Raw genomic sequence first — 20,274 nt, 5'->3', positions numbered from 1 at the left:
ACCCATTCTTCCAACAGCTGTTCCGTGCTGGCTGATGAAACACAAAACGCCCAGCTGAATTCGGGTTCCAGATCGCAACAAGAACTTCTTGTATCGGTATGTTCCGAAGTCAGAAACACCGCGATGCCCTTTCTAGCGTGAGCACGGCCTATTCCGTTCGTGCCTGATTTGTACTCAGGTTTCCCTCAGGGTCTGTCCAAACCCACGGTACCTACTCCATCTGCTGGCGCCTCGGTCCCCCTCCTCCGACCTGGGAGTGAGGATCCCAGGACAGGACCTGAGAGCCAGGGCCGGGGAGCAGGAGGGCACAGAGGGAGAGGCCCCCATTCCCACGCTCTCCAAATCACCGCAGGACCCCTCCCACGGCCCAGGGACCCCTGGAACCCCCACATGAGGGCCGAGTGGTCTAGAAATTGGTTGGGGGTCTGGGACACGCTTACTCTAAAAAATCATCATTTATCTGGAATTGGGACCTGCTGACACTGTAAGACCCTGGCTCAGCCCCAGGGGGCGCTGCGAGCGGCCAGGGAGGAGCCCCCAAGAGTCCTGGTCGGTCGGGGAAGCCGGGGCTGGGACTGGGGAGGAGCGGGGAGGGGAGGAGCGGGGAGGGGCAGAAGGGAGGGGGAGGGGATGGTAAGAGAGGGGAGGGAGGCGGGATCCGGAGGAGGGGAGAGGGAGGGAGAGGAGGAGGGAACGGACAGGAGGGAGGAGAGGGGACCGTGGGGAAGGGTCCCCACCTCCGAGCGCAGGGGAGGGAGAGGGAGGGAGGGGCTCCGGCCGCGCATGCTCAGCCGCCCCTGCAATGCGGCGCTGCGTCCTCCATTAACCCAGTTCCGCAGAGCCCGGTCCGGCTGCCGGGCTGGGGGCGGGGGGCGCCTCCTTCCCCACCCCGGCAGCGAAACCTGGGAAACCTGGGACTCGCTGTGCCAAGGGGGCCGGTCCAGCTTTCTGGGGGGGAGGGGGCCGGGCCTGCCCCGCCCCATCACACTTTCGCGCAGGGGTGGCCCACGGCACAAGGAGCCACACAGGCCCTAGGGAAAGGGTAGCCCGAGGTGACCCAGGAAGGAGCTGGGGGTGAGCCAGGCATCAGCTTGCCGGTCCCAGGAGGCTCACAGGTGAGGCCTCATCTCCTCACCTGTCACTCAGTCCCCTCATCCAGAGGTGAGCCCCTCCCATGAGGTGAACCCCACCTGTGAGCCCCACCTGACCACACCTGTGTGGTCAGCCCCACCCGAGACACCAACCCCTCCCCTGCGCAGTCAGCCCCATGCCTGACCCTCATCAGGCCCCCCAGCTGGGTGGACCCTAAAGCTGACCGTGCCCCAGGCTCTGCTCAGCACTGCTGGGGGAACCTGAGCAATGCTCTGGACGTCTGGAGGACTCAGTTCCCTCATTTGTGAAACGAGGTGCCCAGCCAGACCACAGGGGGTGAGGAAGGTCATGGAGAAGCCTGGTGCAGACACGGTGCTGCTGAAGGGCAGGGCGGGCCCCCCTCCTCGGCAGCTCCTTCCTTCCCCGCATTTAGCCACCACCCAGGGTCGCTGCAGAGACGTGGTCTGCAGACTCCGGTGCCCCGACAAGCCCTGACCCCAGGCGATTCACGTCCCTCGAGCTGCTTCTGTTAACAGTACCCAGCAATCCAGGTCTGTTCGCAGTCCCCCCCCTTTGGAGACACAGGAAGCGTTACAGCTCTAGCCCCGACAGCACACGGCACCGTGGGGGCCACCTGCAGTGTCCTGGCACTCCCAGGAGCACCCGTGACCGAGCAGGGCAGGTGACGTGTGTCCAGGGCCTGTGTGCTTCTGGCCACTGCGTGTGGCCGGCCACTTCTCTATCACCAGAAGCCTCAAAGGAGCCAGGCTGCTGCCCCCTGTCGGGGGGGAGTGTGGACCCCCTCCGCAGTGCACTGGACTCAGCAACAGGCGGACAGGACAGTGGGGGACAAGGGCTCTGCGTCTCCACTTCCCACCACTCCTCTTTCTAAGGCACTTGCCCTGGGTCCCTCCCCCTCACCCACGGGCCCCTCTCCATCCCTCCTCCGAGAAGGACAGCGGGACACAGATCTCAGAAATGGGCTACCCGGCAAGGGGGCTGGTGTGGCACATGCCACAGAAGAGGCTGGGTGCCCTCGCTCAGGACACGTTCTGTGACCCTGCGGGATCTAGTTACAGAGTGGCCACCAGGCTTCCCAACCACGCTCGGGTGCCCGGACGTCCCAGATGACAGGGGCATGCCCCACAGACCCAACGCAGCAGCCCAACCCTCTAGATACCCTCCACCCCATCCCCACCCCGCATCCCACCTGGGAGCCTAACCCATCTCCAGCATACTCTGTGTACGCCCCTCACCAAAATGCATTCCCTCCGGGAATGTGGCCATCCCCTCCACACCACTTCTGGAGCGCCGGGCTCTGGCCAGAGTGTGGGAGACGTGGCAGGGAACCCAGTGGATCCAGGCCCTGCCCCCGGGGCCTATAAGTCTGGTGGCAAAGACAGTCATAGTACAAAGAGGGTGTTTGAGTCCCACAATCCACTGAGGCAGAGAGCAGACCCACTGAGGAAAGGTCACCAACAGACAGTTCAGGAAAATCATTTCCAGACAGAACAGACATATGCAAAGGCCCAGGGGCATGAGGCACTGGAAGAAGCCAAGGGCCTAAGGAGAGCTGGTGGGAAGGAGCAGACAGGGCCAGACGGTGCGTCAGGCCAGGGGAGAACTTGGGGCCTACAGAAGGCTGCCCAGCAGCCTGACGGAGGATCTGGGAGCAGGAAGGGCACAGAGCTGCTAGTGCCCTCCAGGAACAAGCCGTCGGCAGAGAGACGCCTTCAGACTTGGGGGTTTCCAAGCTGGGCGGGAGGACCCAGGGCAGCTTCACAGAGGAGGGGGCCTGGGACCTACAGGTTGTGTGGCCGGGAAGGGGAGGGAGCGAGGTGGAGAGGGGAGGTCTCGGGCAGCACTGTGCCTGTGGGCCACTCCTAAGCACCTTACTCCCCACACGATCAGGAACGAGTACACACTAGTTTCATCCCTGTTATGGCTGGGGACACTGAGGCATGGGTGGGCGCGGTGTGGTGCCAAGCCCCAGCCCACCGTTGGCCCACGCTGAGCACGAAGGCGAGAGTCTGCACAGAGACCCTGTCCCCTTGGCCCTCCCACTGGTCCCCTCAGCTAGGAAAGCCAGGAAGGACTGGGGAGGGCCCGAGGAGCCTGAGGCCCCCGCACAGGGGAGGCGACCAGTCCTCCGTGTAGACCGCTCCTCCCTCGGACAGACGTGCTGAGCAGCAACGTGCAGAGCAGCGGGGCGTCTGGGATGGGCTGCAGGACGGGGGTTACAGACGAAGCAGAGTCGGCGGAGAGTCGACAGCTGTCGAAGCTGGGGGACCATGCTGTCCCCTTCTCTCTATTTGGAGATGTTTTAAAGTTCCCCTGATAAAGAGTTACAAAGGGAACAAAAATGTCCCAGACCCCCCCAGTGCCGGGCAGTGCAGAGGCCTGAGCATGAGGGGCAAAGCAGCAGGGGCCCCGAGGGTAGGTGGGACGGGGTGGGCCAGCCACTCTGGCTCCCCACGGCCCTGCTGCGGCCCTGCTCCCACCACCCATCCCAGGCTGTGCCCAGGACACGTGTGTGAGGACATGGGCAGGAGCAGGGCTGACGGGAGCCCCAAGCTCCGCACAGCTCCCTGGCCGCACGCTGGCAGGGGCTCCAGGGGCCTGGCCTCAGGGACACGGAGGCAACAAAGCAGGCTGTCAGGCCAGGAAGGGGTGAGCAGGTGCACTCCTGCAGGGGCAGAGTGAGCAGGTGCAGTGGTACTCTCCCAACACACCTGCAAGTTGAGGCTTCTGCTGGTCCTGACCCTCCCCGTTTGTAGAGCACTTTGAAGGCACCCATGGGGGAGGGGGAAGGGTACTGCAGGGGAGCCGAGTGATTCCACAGAAACATACCCACATCCCTTTCTGCTTGAGTCTCACAAACTCCTATGCATCCCTCAAGACCCTCCTACTGCTCCGTGCCCTCCCCCCTGCTCATGCCCACACCTGGAGTTGCAGTGGCTTACGAGGATGTTTGCTCAGTGCCAAGCATGGGGAGAGGGACTGCGTTGACAGTCTGGGGGACATCTGAGGGGGGCTGCCTCTCCTCCTCCCACGGTCGGGAACAAGCCTATGTTCCTCCTGCCTTAGGGACTCCACCCCTGCAGCCATATCCTCCCAAACCACCGCCAGCCGGCATCCACTAGCATCCCCCAGCTGGTGTCAGGGACCTCGGGAGCTCCGTGCAGGCATGTGTGCTGCATGTGTGCGTGTCTGGTCTGCACGTGTGCTGTGTGTGCACGTGTGTGTGTGTGCATGTGTGCTGCATGTAGGCATGTGTGCTGCGTGTATGGTGCGTGTGCTGTGTCCGTGCGTGTGTGTGCACTGCGTGCGTGCATGAGTGTGCGTGCGTGTGCTGCGTGCACGTACATGTGTACATGTGTGCTGCGTGTGTGCTGCGTGTGTTCCGTGTGTGCTGCGTGCACGTGTGCGTGTTCCGTGTGTGCTGTGTGCACATGTGTGCGTGTGTTCCGTATGTGCTGCGTGCACGTGTGCTGCACGTGTGCGTGTTCCGTGTGTGCTGTGTGCACATGTGTGCGTGTGTTCCGTGTGTGCTGCGTGCACGTGTGCTGCATGTGTGTGTGCATGTGTGCGTGTTCCGTGTGTGCTGTGTGCACATGTGTGCGTGTGTTCCGTGTGTGCTGCGTGCACGTGTGCTGCACGTGTGCGTGTTCCGTGTGTGCTGTGTGCACGTGTGTGTGTGCTGCGTGCACATGTGTGCGTGTGTGCGTGCCAGGGCATGCTCCGTGGTGGCACCTTGTCCAGGCACACGTGCTCTGGGGCTGCCTTGGCTCAAAGAGTCTCAGGAGATCCACCGCATTCCCCCTCCCAGCCCAGCCACCACAGCCAGCCCCACAGAGGCCAGCAGAGCCCACCGCTGTCCCCCTGGGGAGGGGGTGGGCTGGTCATCCAGCGACAGTTGGGAGCTCATGCTTCTGGGTCTGCCCAGAATCTCCCTGCTCATGCCCGCATGGGGGCAGCAGGCTCTGAGGACGTGGGACTGACCCCCCACCCAGGCCCTGCAGGCCCCCCACCGTGAGCTAGGACAGGAGAGCCCACCCCTGGAAACAGGCCTGAAGAAATCGCACAGGGGACTCAACGGCGTGCCCTGCAGGCCACCAGACTGACCTGCAGACCCCACAGACTGGACCCAACATCTTGGGGGGAAGGTAAGCCAGCACTACCCAAGTCCAGCGCCTCTCAGGCCAGAGAAGGAGCCTCTCAGCTCAGATCTGTGTCTGGACACTAACCGGGGGTCCCTGGGCAAGCGAGGCGGCACCAGACTGGGGTCTAGCTTGACTCTCTCTGCCCAGGGATCACCCGGCCTCCTCCTGACTGGCCCTGGGGTCCCTCAGGGGGCCTGCTGGATCCCTGCCCCTTGCCCCCAACTGTGTACTCTGAGAAACCTGCTGAGGGCAGCACCCCACCACACATCACTGTTGGACCCCAAGAGGGCATGGTTCTGTTGTGTGCCCAGCCTGGGCCACCACCCAGCAAGGGCTCCAGAGGGACAACAAGGTAGACAGGTTCCTGCCCAGGGCCAGCTCCTGCCCAGCACCACACTCAACCCTGCAGGCCCAGAGTCCTGCCCTACTTCGGCAAACCGTTCCCTGGAGAGGTCCCATGGTCCAGCAACCCCATAGCATCGGTCACGAGACGTCTTCAGACCTCCGAGTGGCCCCACTGCCAGCCCTCCAGGAGCTCCCAGACCAGAGTCAAGGAGTGACCCCAGTCTGAGAGGATGGGTTCCTCTCCCTGCTGCTGGCCCCACCAGGCTGGAGGAGATGCCACCTACGGGAGCCCGGCCCCCACCAGCGCAGCCGTGCCTACCTCTGGCCGACAGCTTCTTGGTGTTGATGATCTTGGCTGCATACTCATGGCCGGTGCAGAGCTTGACACAGCGCCGGACCACAGAGAAAGCCCCCCTGGGGAGGAAATGGGGGACAGAGACAGAGGAGAGTCGATTAACCTCCCTGAGAGCACCTAGCACCCGACCCCAAAGCCCAGCCTGGGCCATGACCTGTTGCGGGCAGGGGCACCAGATGCTCCTGGCCCCTGTGCTGGGCGCCTGCCAGAGACCCCCTGCCTGGGGGACACCCAGCTCCTTCTAGACTGTGGCCTTGCCGTCCTTGCTGGATGAAGGGCCTGCCTGGGGTCTCCCAGCGTCCTCCTCTAGCTCTCTGCACCAAACCGTGAGGCCCAGCGAGTCCTCCCCAAAGGCACGAACCAGCCCAGCTCCAGGCAGTGTAGCTGGGACTCATCGAAGGTTCTGGAGGGAGGGAGAAGCATCGTGCCACTCTGCTGCCCAGCTGGAGGACAGGGCCCCTCCCGAGTTGCATGGCAGTGCTGTGCTTCTGAGAGCGGAGGGGGGGGGGCGGCACAAAGGGCCCCGAGCAGGCCGTGCGGGTGCCATCGGGTCCTGTGTGGTATTCCACTTGTCACCAGCCCTGGTTTAATCTGATTTCCTAAGAACGTCACACAGGTCCCCGGGAGTCGGCCGGGAACAGGAAATGTCTCAGGAAGGGTCTCAGTCCAGCTGGGAGGCCACAGGGGACAGGCGGGCACAGTCTTCCACCGTCTTCCTCCCCAAAGGCCCCGCAGGCACAGGCCTCCCCACCATCCACGCAGCCTGATAAACCCACGGCTGCTGTGGGCGCGGGGAACGCAGCGTCTCCCACAGAGAACACTTGCCCCGCAACAGTCCCCCTTCCTCCTGGCTTTGCTTCCTGCAGAGTCGGGGCCCCACGCTCAACCGGAAGGTCATGATCTCCGGACATGCGGTCCAAAGGTCAGCAGCCGCCTCACACCATGTCCCCAGCCTGAGCCGGTCACCTGCTGACGAGGGCTCGTCACACTCTCGCCCCGCCGGTAAGCCAGTGCACGGAGACAGCGTTGACACAGCCTCTGCTCCGACGGCCTGCTGTGACACCGCTCTCCGTCGCGGGCACGTACTGAACCCCATCCGCAAATGGAGCCCAACCCCGCGCACACACACGGGAAGAAAACACGGTGCGCTCGGAGCTCAGAACTCCGCACCGCTTCAGGCGTCCATTGCGGGCCCTGGGACATGTCCCCGCTGATGAGGGGGCACCACTGGATCCTTTCGGAGAAAAAAATTTGTTAACGCGTACTATTCACTTTCCTGAAAAAACGTGAGTATCGCACTAAATCTAACAGTGCGGCTCACCGCAAGCAACTGCTCTGCGCGGGGCTGCGTCCTCGCGTCCCTGAGGGCGGCTGGAAAAGGAGGCGGGGGCTGTTTGTGGGGGAGCGAGCAGGCTGGGGACACACATGGCTCCGTCCACACCCTCAGCCCCTGTGCTCCCTCTCACTACGTCAGAAGACAGGGAAGAGAAGGATGATGTTTTGACCCCATGGGAGGGGAAAGCCAGAAGCTTCCTGCCCATCTGGGTTTGAAGGCTGCTCTGTCCACCCTGCATCGTGTCTCCCCTCAGCTGCAGGAGCAGGAGAGGCTCCCAGGGAGGCCCAAGGGCTGAGCAAGGCCTGCAGGGCCATCTGCCCCCACTGCCTTGGTCTCACGCTCACTGACTGCTGGAGAGGAACCCAGCCCCACCCACTGCTGGTCCACAGATCACCCAAGGCTCCGTGAGCCTCCGGGGGACAGTCAGGACTTCCTGTGCTAGAATCTGACCTCACAGCCCAGGCCTGACCCCCACCTGCAAGTTGCCAATAGCTGGGGCAGGGTGGGCCCCAAGGGAGGCCCCCAGGGGACGGAGGTGGGCTCATTCTGGGAGCAGGGAAGGACGCATTAGGCCGTCCCACCAGGCAGGGTAAGAACAGGATAAACAAGAGTGAGCAGGAGTCCCGCCTGGTGCACAGCAGGGAGGGCGCGAACAAGATGATGGCGCACCTACAGCCAAGAAGGACTCTGGACAGACAGTTATGCGGACCGTGCCGGGGGCTGCCCCTCTGCCCCACATCTGGGGGCCTGCTTCCTCCCGGAGCACAAAATATCTATGCCCGGGACGGTGAGGACATGTGTAAGGCCAGGGACAGGCAGACAGAGGCCAGACACTGGACTAGGAGGGAACAAGGAAGGCAACAGGCACAGTGCATCCAGCAGGCACTCAATACCGGACACAGACGTTTTTCCCCCAAGGTCCCACCTGCAAGGTGAGGGGAGGGCACCTCTGGGAGCCCCTCTGGGGTAGTCCCTGTTGCCTGGCCTAGAGGAAAGTTCTAGAAAGGGCTGCCCCCACCCCTGTCTGCCATTGGGCTCCTGCACCCCAATGCCCATTCAAACCCAGTCCAGGGATGAGGGCCTGGGCAAGGGGCTGGGGTCTCCAACGGTAGATGCTGTGGGAGTCACCAGGAGAGGCCAGCCAGGCACTCAGACGACTTCCCACGTGGACTCGCCAGAGGGAGAAGCTGGCCATCAGGCAGCAAGGCGGGACAAGCACAGGGAAGCTGTGCAGCCCCAAGGAACCACCACCCCTCTGGCCTCTGGTCATGGCAAACCCAATCTCATGGCCCACATCAGGCATCTGCCCCTCCCCCTGGGCTGGCCCTGAAGGACTGCCAGGAACTGCGCCTCCCAGATGGGCCACCTGCCCTCCCTGCACCTGGACTGGGCCTCAGCCTGACATCTCAGAGCAGCTGCCACCTCCTCCCCTTGCTGCCAGCTCGGCCAGTTGCCAGACCCTGAGCAAGGAAGTCCCGCAGAACCGCAAGTATGCTGAGAAAAATGTGCTGTTCAGGCCACCCGCCAGGCATCCAAACCAGGGCTCCCAACATCCAGGACACGGTGGAGAGAGGTGAGGCCAGCAGCGTCCCTCCTCGGGACTCACCCCATCCTGCCCCCAGAAATATGTCATCGAGAGACATCTACTGACCAAAGGCCCGGGTCTCTATTCCGACCCCCTAGGACGGCTTCTCTGCTACTGCGGTCCCACTCTAGACGGAGTCATTGTCTCAGTCTCAAACCAGCAAGGACTCAAAAGACATTCTCTTTTTTTAATCAGCTTGACTTGACCCTTAAAAGCCCCACAGCGCCCTTGGTGCCGGGGGCCTCAGAATCTGAACACTCATTTCTAATCACTTTGAACAGGAACCGTGATTTCCACCAGCAAGGAAGCCCCACCCAGGCAGGCAGCAGGGCGACCTCCTGGCTCAGAGCGGTCCTTCAACCAGGCCCGCCCTCTTCCCCACTCTCCTCCCCGCCCTTCCCTGCACCCCCCGCAGCCGCCCTCCTGGCTTCTCCCCTACAAGCCGATGTGGTCCACGGCCCCTGGAGCTTCGGGCCACACAGGGCAGCCTCACCTGGGTGCAGTCCAGAGACCATGCCGGCCCCTACCTGTCTGTGGCTCTCCGTGAGCCTGTCCTGGTGGGGGCCGGCGCCCCCCCCCCCCCGGCCCTCCTGCTCTGCTCAGGGGCCCCACGGACTCAGCCCCTCAGGAAACACCCTCCATCCCGCGGCAGATGCCCCCACCCGCTCCTGCGGCCTGCTCCCCGCAGTCCGCCCCATCCCAGTCTCTCGCTCTTTCTGGGGACCGCCCCTTCCTCTCCAGCGGCACAGGCAAGCCCACTCGTCCCCCGGGGCGGACGCAGCGAGCCACCAGGCCGTGAGGGCCCCCCGTCAGCCAGCGCAGGGGCGCAGGGGTCGCGTCCTCACTCACCTCCCGCTGCTGCCCGCCCAACCTGTGGCCGCAGCCGCAAGGTCCGGCCCTGCGCTTTCCTCCAGTCTCTGAACCGCCCCCACATGCCGCCCCCAACCCAACGCCACAGGGAACCTGCCCCTGCCGCGCACTACCTGCGCCCTCCGCAGCGCCCTCTCCCCGCCGCACCTGGCCGCGAAGACCTGCCCCTCCCTGCTCCGCCCGCTCTGCGCCGGTGCCCACCTGCCCCGCCCCGCCCCGCCAGCCCGTCCCTGTCGGCCCCGCCCCCTACCCCGCCCCGCCCTGCAGCCCCGCCCTCCCCGCCTCTACTGGCCCTGCCCCCTCTGTCAATCCCACGCCGCCCCGCCCCCCCGCCCCTGCAGCCCCGCCCCCTGTCCCCGTCAACCCTTCGTCTCGCCCCTGCGACTCCCGCCCGCAGCTGCCCCTGCTTCTCAGCTGGGCGGCTCGGCTCTCACCCGGTTTCCTGGCAGACTCTGGGGGGCAGCGGCGGCCCCTCTCCCGGCCGCCCCCACCCGGCTCACGCCCCGCCTCACCCCGCCCTCCACGCGGGGACTCATCTGCTGAGCGGCGGACTCGCCAGGTTTGGGAAGGAGTCCGGGGGTCCAGCCCACACCGCACAGGTGCCCCTCGGCGCCCCAGGGGGCGGGCCTTCCCGCAGCGAGCCCGGCTGCGGCCCAGGTCCGACCCGTCGCAGGTGCCTGCAGGGGGCCACTGCGTTCCCGCGGGTCTCAGAGTTCACAGCCGAGCAAACCTAAGCCTTGAGTCAAAGCAAAGAACCCAACCGTGGTTCATCTGCTGGCCCAGGCACCCCGCAGCTGGGGACGGAGTTGGGGGAGGAGGTCTGCTCTGGATGGAAACGGCCCTCCTGAGCGCCCCGCCGGCAGGCCGACCGATCCTTCTGGAACAGGCTGGGCCGGCAGCAGAAGCAGCTGGCCGCTCCTCCAGTCTCCCCACTGCACACTCACCATTCGGTGCTCTGAGACCAGCCCGAGCCGGTACCGCGTTCTCCCCGGCCTGGCCGGGCCCAGACATGCTCAGCTCAGGCAGTCCCGGCCAGGCGCCGGTCGCACCAGCCAGGGACGCCCTTCACTTGTCCCTTCCCCTTCGTTTAAACTGAATCAAGCTGCTATCTGTGTATTAGCTGGATGCCTTCTTCCTACCTCTGACTGAGAGGAGCTCTGGGGAAGGAAGGGAGGGGTCCTTCTATGGTTTCAATCGACTTAGGTAACTGGGCAGAAAACATAACTTCTACATGAAATGGAGAGCTGCGATTGTTGTTTTTATGTATTTCCTGCTTATGCTACGACTACTACTACCAGTAAGCATCATCCACGCTCCTGGCAGAAAACGGAAACAACAAGGTAGTTGGAAGAATGCGCGGAAGGCGCCCCCACCTTCATGACCCGCTGGGGGACCCGCACCTGTTTACACTCTGCTTTCCCCTCCCTCTCGAACACCCTGAACAACCCTTCCACGTGTGGCAGCTGCAGACTGCTCCGGCAGAGGACGCCAACCCCGGGGACGCCAGGAGGGAATGTCAGCCTCCCGGCCTCCCCAGCCCTGGGGCTGGAGCCAGGGAGGAGAGCGTGCTGGTCCCCAGCAGGATTTGGGCAAGCGTGTGTCCCACTGGGCAGGAGCTCCGGGTCCTGCTGCAGGAGTGATGTGCAGAGCCCAGGCCCACAAGGGCCGCCAATCCCCAGGGACAGGATGGTTCTCCCTCTGGGGACCGAGTCCCACCGCCGTCCAGGGAGGACACGGGGAAGCAGGTCTGAAGAAGCCTGGCTGGAGACCAGTGTGGGTAACACTGCACCGTATCCGTGAACACCCGCATCCCTGTGGCCTCGGCAGTGTCCACGCAAGCCACGCGTGCGAGAGCCTGGTTTGTGGACTGCCTTCTGTGTCGAGTGTCACCTCACACACAATCCCCACGCTCTGACCTAGATCACGACTTGTCCTCTTCAGAGCAGACAGCATTCCTTCCAGGGGTCGCCGAGCACTTTCTCAGCCGACAGGCACTGGGGATGTGTCCGATGTCCCTCCTCAGAAATGGCCTGCCATGAACATCTCGGTTATTTCCATAGAGTTATTAAGGCACATTAGCTGGGCGATTCACAACAACTTACCACACCACCAGTGATGAAAACCGCCTGCTCTTCAGCTGCCCTGGTGTCCAACCCAGGCCTTTCCCAGGCCCTTGAAATCCCGGTGGCTCCCAGCCCGGTCCTCTGAGCCCCTGTAAGAAACTAAAGCTCTGCACCATCCCTGCTGTGCTAATGTCCTGGGGCCACCTCAGCAAAGCACCACAGGCTGGTGGCTTAAACAGCAGAAAGGTATTGTCTCCCAGGCCCAAGGGCCAGAAGTCCAAGATCAAGGTTCCAGTTCCTCCTGAGGCCCTGAGGGAGGGTCTGTTCCTGCCTCTCCCCAGCTTCTGGGGGTTGGCTGGAGATCCTTGGTGCTCCTTGGTCTGTAGAAACATCACCCCACCCTCTGCCTTCATGTTCACATGGCATTCTCCCTATGTGCCTGTCTCTGTCCAAATTTCCCCTTTTTAGAAAGACACAGTTATGTTAGATGAGGAGTCATCCTACACCAGGATGAGTCAGCTTAACTCGTTACATCTGCCGCGACCCTATCGAGGGTCACATTCTGAGATCCCGGGGTAGCACTCCAACATATGAATTCTGAGGAGACACAATTAATTCAACTCCCAACACACACGGGCCCTCACCTCAGCTCCACCTGATGTGCCACTGTGTGCACCAGGCAAACATTTCCCAAATGATGTTCCTCAGACTTTACCTCTGCAGGAAGTCAACAGATGGTAGGTACAAAGGGGGCTCTTTAGGCAAAGTTTGAGAACTAATAAGTTAAATGGTGTTTTCCTTCCTTGCTTGCTTGCTTGCTTGCTTTTTTTTAAATTGCAGGACTTCTCAGAGCCTTTAATATGGTCATCTGTGCTAGGAGTGTCCAACTAGGGAGTCATGAGGTGCAGCCTCTCCCTAATTATTTCACCACGGCTTTGCGCAGTGGCGGTATTGTAGCCAATGAGGTTTATCCAAGGCGCAATTATTGCTAATTGAAACCTAATTATTTCACCACAGAAATCTTTACTCAAGAAGTGTCATGAGGGCCAGGAATGGGGGCAGAGGGCCTTTGAGTCTCCAGGCCTCAATCCTGACCACTTTCTGAAACCTTATGAGGCCCGCCGAAGTCCAGCGACAGATGTCTTCTGAATGAACCCCCCCACAAAGTAGGAAACAGCGAGGCAGGGCAGAAACACCGCTGCCACCAGCTGGCGTCCACTGCCCGGCCACAGACACACACCCGAATGTGAGAGAGGAGCGGCTTCACCAGGAGTCCTGTGGGCGCAGCTCAGAGGAAGACCCCGGCAGGGCCCCGCACGACCACCTGTGCCAGGTGCCCTGACGAGATCCAGGCGTGAGTGTGCACAGTGGTGACTAATCGTTGTGACTTTCCGCAGTCACACCAAGGTCAGCCAGCCCCACACAGATGAAGAGCCTGACCTTGGCACGTGTCCGCAGCGTCCGGTTTCAGTCTCACAGCTCACGCCATCACCCTCCCCTGCCACGGCTGCGCTCCCCTGCGGCCCACAGACACCCTCGAGCAGCTTCCTGGAGGGCTCCAAGCAGCAGAGGTGACAGACCCAAGACGGGCATCAGCCCAGGGGACATGGTGAGGTCTGGAGGAGGAGGAACACGCTGGGACAGAGCTACTGTGGGAAGACGAGAAGGTTCTGGATAGACGGTGGCGATGGCTGTGCACACTGCAAATGTCCTCAGGCTACGGATGCCGGACACTTGAAATCAGTTTAAATGGTTAATTTTATGTTATGTGTATTTTACCACAAAGGAAAAAACAAAGGGATGGAGAACACGGGAGCAGCCGCACTGATTTCAGACGGAGCAGAGGGAGCGAGGGGGGTTATCAGGGGTTTATCCTCACACGCGACAATCCTTAGTGTGGACACTGAAAGTGCATCAAACCACACGAGGAAAACCTGACAGAACTGTAAGAAGTCGATGAGTCCACGCTCATGGTTGGAGACGCCACCACCGTCCATCGGAAGTGGACGCACCCAGCAGGCAGAAAACTACGAAGGCCGTCATCACATTCGCCGGCACCCTCCGCCAGCTAGAGCTAGGGGACATCGACAGCGCCTTCGCCCAGCAAGAGCGGAACACACGTTCCCAAGCTCACACACACACACACGCACCCAGACCACATTCTGGGCCCTAACACACCGTAACACACTTGTTAGATGAGACATCGTACACATCGTGCTCTCGGATCACAGTGGGATCACACTGGAAACAAAAGCAGAAAGACCGCTGGAAAACCTCCGAACACGAAGGTCAGACTACACACTTCCAAAAAACACACGGGTCAAAGAAAAAAATTCAAGAAAAATTTTTAACTATTTTAGTTAAATGAAAATGAAAATAAAACTTAACAAAATTTGCAGGACTTACTAACATCAGTGCTTAGAAGAAAATTCAAGTCATCGAATGCATGTAGTAGAAGAGAATACTTAAAACCAATAATCTAAGCTTCCACCTTAGGAAACTAGAAAAAGAAGAGCAAATTAAATACAAAGCAAGCAGGGGCGCCTGGGTGGCTCAGTGGGTTAAGCCTCTGCCTTTGGCTCAGGTCATGATCTCAGGGTCCTAGGATCAAGCCCCACATCAGGCTCTCTGCTCAGCAGGGAGTCTGCTTTCCCCTCTCTCTCTGCCTGCCTCTCTGTCTACTTGTGATCTCTGTCTGTCAAATAAATAAATAAAATCTTTAAAATAAATAAATACAAAGAAAAGAAGCAGACATAATAAAAGAGCAGAAATCAATGAACTTGAAAACAGGAAATAAATAGAGAAAATCAATGAAACCAAAACTGATCTTTTGAAAAGATCAATAAAATTGATAAGCCTTTAGCCAGGATAAGAGAAAAGGAGAGAGGGCACAAATTACTAACATCAGAGATGAAAGGGGCCAACACTGACCCCGGAAATTAAAGAATAATAAAGGATACGATGAACAACTCTACACCCAGAAGTTGGTGACACACATGAGATGGACCAGCTCCTTGAAAGACATAATCTGCCAAAACTCACACAAGAAGAAACAGATAATCTGAAGAGGCCTATACCTGTTAAGGAAATTGAATCAACAATTAATAACCTTCCCAAACAGAAGGCATCAGGCCCAGTGGTGTTCGGCATAACACCAGATGGATATTCTGGTGGGTTCCAGTGGGTTCACTGGTGAATTCTACCAAACACTTGAGGGAGAAGTTATACCAATTCTCTACAATCTCTTCCAGGGAAAAAAAAAAAAAAAAAGCAGAGGGACTATTTCCTAACTCATTCTGTGAAGCTATCATTACCCTAAAACCAAAACCAGACAAAGACATTATAAGAAAAGGAAACTACAGACCAACATCTCTCATGAATACGGATGCAAAAATCCTCAACGAAATCCTAGCAGAGTCCAACAGTACGCTCCATGGCCAAGCAGCCACGCCTCCCCAGCAGGCAAGGCTGGCTAGTTCAACATTTGAAAACCAGCTCACATAACCGTCACACCCACTGATTTAAAAGGAAAATCACGTGATCTTATCAACAGATGCAGCAGAGCCTTTGACGACATCCAACATCCATCCATAGTAAAAATCTCAGCAAACTGGGAACAGAGCTACCGTAACTTGACTAAGAACACTGCATTGGCTCAAGATATCAGAGTCTGGGTGGCTTAAAAACAGGAACTTATTTTCTCACACTTCTGGAGGCTGGGGGTCCAAGATCAAGGTCCCTTGGGGTCTGGGCTCTTTTGTGAGCTCTCTTCTCTAGACTGGCAAGTGGCCACCATCTCCCTGAATGCTCACAGGGCCTTTCCTCAGTGGGTACACAGGAAGAGAGAGCCAGTAAACTCTCCGGTGTCTCTTCTTATAAAGACCCAATCTTATGACCTCAATTAACCTTAATTACCTCCTAAAGATCTTATCTCTAAATACAGTCCCACTTGGGGCTAGAGCTTTAACCTATGAACTTGGAGGGGTGGGCCACAGTTTAATCCTTAGCAAGAACCTACAAGAAACCTACAACTAACCTCATACTTTTGGAGAAAGTAGAAGCTTTCCTCTAAGACCAGATACAAGGCCAAGATGTCCCGTTTCATCACTCCTTTCCAACATCGAACTGGGAATCCTAGCGGATTCACTATATAAAAGATATACAGATTGGGAAGAAAGAAATAGAGCTGTCTTTCTTTGCGGATGAATGATTACCTATGTAAAAAGTCTCCCAAATGGTTAAAAAAACAAAAACAAAAACCACGAATCTTCCTGGAACTAATGAGCGATTATAAAAAAGTTGCAGGATACAAGATTCATATACGAAATTAACTGTTTTTCTACACACCAGCAACAAGCAAATGGAATCTGAGATTTAAAGTGCTATACTGTTTCCATCACCACCAAAAAATGAACCATATTTGGGTATCACAAAACACGAGATCCACAGAAGAAAAACTCACAACTTCCACGAACGAGATCCAAGAACATGCAGAGACGTCTCACGTCCGTGGGTAGAAGACCGTACGCTGTCAGGACGTCCGTTCTTCCCCACGTGGCCTAGCTTCAGCGCAGTCCCGATCAAGATCCCAGAAAGAACCGAAACTGCTACTAAAGTCCATTTGGAGGCGAAAGACCCAGAGTAGCCGACACAAGACCACAGAAGAACGGAGTTGGAGGCTGACACCGTCCGGCTTCAAGACAGTATGAAGCTGCGGTAACCGAGGCCGCGTGGTTTGGTGGAAGGAGAGAGAACACATCGATGGAAGCAGACAGAGAGTCCAGAAACGGACCCACACACGGAGTCAACTGACTCTTGGCGAAGAGTAAAGGCGAGCCGGCGGAGGAAACCTTCGCAACAGATGGTGCTTGCTGTGGTCTGAATGTTTGTGTTTCCCAAATCCACACGTTCGAATCTGAGCTCCCAAGGTGAGGTCTCAGGTCTTTGGGAGGTGAGGGGGTCAGGAGGCTGGAGCCGCACCAATGGGACCAGCACCTTAGAACAGAGACCCCAGAGAGATCTCGCCATGCTTCCATGGCAGGAGGATATAGCGACAACAGCTGTCTAGGCTGTGGGCTCTCCCCAGACGCTACATGTGCGGGCACCATGACCTTGGAATTCCAGCCCCCCAAACCGTAAGAAATCATTTCTCAAAAGCCACACAGCTTGTGGTATTTTGATCACGGTAGCCTGAACAGACTAAGTCCTAGAACGACTCACTCTCTAGATGCCAAAAAAAAAAAAGAGAGAGAGAGAGAGAGAGAGAATCTAGACACAGACATTACATTTATTACAAAAATTAACTTGGGGTGTCTGGGTGGCTCAGTGGGTTGAGCCTCTGCCTTCAGCTCAAGTCATGGTCTCGGGGTCCTGGGATCACCGCCCCCCCCCCCCGCATCGGGCTCTCAGCAGGGAGCCTGCTTCCCCCCTCTCTCTGCCTGCCTCTCTGCCTGCTTGTGATCTCTCTCTCTGTCAAATAAATAAGTAAAATCTTTTTTAAAAAATTAACTCAAAACAGATTGTAGACCTACATGTAGAAGGCAAAATTATAAAAGTCCTAGAATACATCGTAGGAGAAAATCTAGGTGACCTTGGGCTTGGCAATGACTTTCTCAGATACGACACCACAAGCGTTTCCATGAAGGACACAAATGACCGAATGGGCTTCACCAGAATAAAACCTCTGCTCCGGGACAGGTTAGGACACTGAGAAAATGAGCCACAGACAAAAGGAAGTATCTGCCAGACACACATCTGGGGCTGGACTTGCATTAAAAATACACAAAGAATTACTGAAGTGCAACAGTAAGAAAAACAAACATAAAAATGGGCCGAAGACAGGCACAGACACCTCATCCAAGACGAAGTAAGCACGTGGACAGACACCCCACGTCCAGTGTCGTCAGGGAAACGCAAATTAAAATGACAAGGAGACTCCGTTATGCCCCGATTAGGACGCCCGAGATCCAGGACCCCGACAACACCCAGTGCTGGGCACAGAGCGGCGGGAGCACCCTCCCTGCTGGTGGGGCGCAGACGGGTGCCGCCGCTCTGGGGGACACTGGGGATTTCTCACCAACACTCTCTTACCATAGGGTCCAGCAATTGCACTACTGGGTATTTACCCAAAGGACCGCCCATCCCCCTGCCACTGTGGAGGCAGAGGGTGAGGGAGGGCAGGGGGACAGCCAGGGGACAGGAGAGAGGGCCCTGTTGAGGCTGCCCTCTACGCAGCCTGTCCAGCCACCCTGCATGCTGTCTGCTCACCGTCCCCCGCTGTCCTTCCCCCCTTCTCTCCAGTAACCAACATTCTCCAGGACTCTCCGGTGACAACCACACTGGGCCCTCACAGAAGCCACGGACCGAACCCAAGCGCCAGGGATGCATCAAGCAAAGACCAAAATCAGGACCGAGGTAGGGCAAGAGGGCAGGAGAGCCCCAGCACCACGCCGGACCGCTGCCCCCCCCAGGCTGGCTAGGTCAGATCTTCGTCTCTGGCGTTCCTCTCCTGTGGGCACGGGGAGGCCTTGGCCAATCCAGGGGCCCCCCGGCTCCCAGGGCCCATGTCCCGCGGGCAGCAGGAGGGCTGAGCCTGGAGGCTGGCGGTTCGGCCAACAGGGAGAAGCATCTGTGGGCCCGAAGCCCGCAGTGGACCCAGGGTGAGGCGGCGGGGCTGGGACTGACGGCATCCCTGTGTCCACGGGCCACCAGGGGCTTGCACCTCCTTCTCCGTGAGCGGTCTGCTTCCACTGTCAGCCCATGTCAGTGGGATGGAGGCTGTAGCAGCCCCTCTGTGGGGGGCCATCACCCATTCACGGCTCCACCTGAAGGGGGCAGGTGCCTCACATGTTTGGGAGGGAAGCAGCAAGGTGAGTTCTGGGCTGTCCCCTAAAATGCACCTGGACTCTGCGTCTGCTCCCAGATCCCGGATGGTAGGGATTCCAGTTTGCTGTGGAAACTGGTCATCAGCTGGGAGCCAGGCACAGAGGCAATGACACTGGGACAGGACGGGTAAGCCCAGCCAGGACTGGAGCCTCCACCACACGGCCCTTCTGTGCCTTACGCAGGCCCTCGCCCTGCCTCGGGGTGCCTGCACCCTGCCCTGGCCTGTCCCCATGTCCACTCTGCAAGGCATGGGACAGGTGGGAGGTGCTGAGAAAGGGGGGGTGTGGGCTCTGCCCACGGCCCAAGGACCCGAGAGGTCCTCCCCCTCAGAATCCTGGTCCAAAAGGAAAACTGCAGTGGGGAGTGTCTGAGGGGCCCCCCGGGGCAAGGTGCACACCCTGAGAGACCTGTCCGTGGTCTGTGGCCTCCATGGACCACCAGGCTCAGTGGGCCCAGGAGGGTCCAGCAAAGGCCCCGAGGGAGCAGGTGCAGGTGGCCACCTGCCCTGCATGGGGACAATGACATCACGTCCAGCTACTGAGCTCTCAAGAGAGGGTGCCCTGGCCTGCAGCCCACCCTGTGCCTCCATGTCCCACTGCACGCCCGGGGGCTGCCCCCAACAGTGCCTGAGCCTGGCTCCATGTCCTCAGCCCTGGGATGGGCCCGGCACCCTCCCTGGAAAGGGGTCTGTGTCACTGCCCCACTAGTGTGACCAAGGACAGATCCAGAAGCCCACCGGGAAGAAACAGGCCCGCCACAGTGATGGCTCCCCACAGAATGGCCCCCGGGACTTCCAGCTGGGGCTCCGCAGGGGCCGAGACACAGCCACCCAGAAACACAGAGCCAGGCAGTCAGGGACAGGGACAGAGCTAAGCCAGACCCCTGGACAGCCCCGAGTTACTGCCCAGGTCACTCCTGCAGCAGCCACCAGAGGACGGACAGCAACAGGGATGGCCAGTATCTCCACTGCCTCAGGGCACTCACTGCACGCTGTGCACAAGCCCCCCGAGCTGCCCGGTGTCTATGCACGGCGGCAGAGGCCAGAGGGGCACGGGGACTTACAGTGGCTTCGGCTTTTTCCTACAAGGTGTGTTTCAATTAAAGCTTTAGGAACTTGTTTTTGTTTTATGTTTCAGGTCGAGCAGAAGTCAACCCTCTTTAGTTTTCTTCTCGAAGGGTGTAAACATCTGTGGGATCGGCTTAGGGGCCCTGAGCTTCTAACAGGTAAGCTTTGTGGCAGGTCTCGGAGCAAAGGTGTGGATTTCCACAGAACCAACACACGGGGTCAGAAGAGACCCCAGAAAGTCCCTGCCCCAACCCTCCTGGTTTGTAGAGGGGGACTGAAACCAGCGACGTTCCATGAAGGCCCAGGGCCACACAGCCCAGTGTCACACAGTTGTGGCCAGAAGGAGGAGACCACGTGAATGTCTTTTTTAAAATTTTTTTTTGAAGATTTTATTTATTTATTTGACAGACAGAGATCACAAGTAGACGGAGAGGTAGGCAGAGAGAGAGAGGGAAGCAGGCTCCCTGCTGAGCAGAGAGCCCGATGTGGGCCTCGATCCCAGGACCCTGAGATC

At 59.0% G+C, this 20,274-nt stretch overlaps 1 protein-coding gene across 1 annotated transcript in view; it reads right to left on the bottom strand.

The window, feature by feature from the left end:
• The window catches only part of LOC111156985 (calcium/calmodulin dependent protein kinase II beta), a 77,706-nt gene that overhangs the window by 43,837 nt on the left and 13,595 nt on the right, over nucleotides 1–20,274 (bottom strand). The window contains exon 2 of the mRNA XM_022518167.1: nucleotides 5,920–6,014. Within this exon, the coding sequence (XP_022373875.1) occupies nucleotides 5,920–6,014 (95 nt within the window). The remainder of the gene's footprint in view (nucleotides 1–5,919; nucleotides 6,015–20,274) is intronic.

This window comes from Enhydra lutris, unplaced genomic scaffold (assembly GCF_002288905.1).
Source record: "Enhydra lutris kenyoni isolate GAN:26980312 unplaced genomic scaffold, ASM228890v2 scaffoldscaffold51, whole genome shotgun sequence".
Taxonomy (NCBI): Eukaryota; Metazoa; Chordata; class Mammalia; order Carnivora; family Mustelidae; genus Enhydra; species Enhydra lutris.
This window is presented reverse-complemented; position numbering and strand designations above follow the sequence as displayed.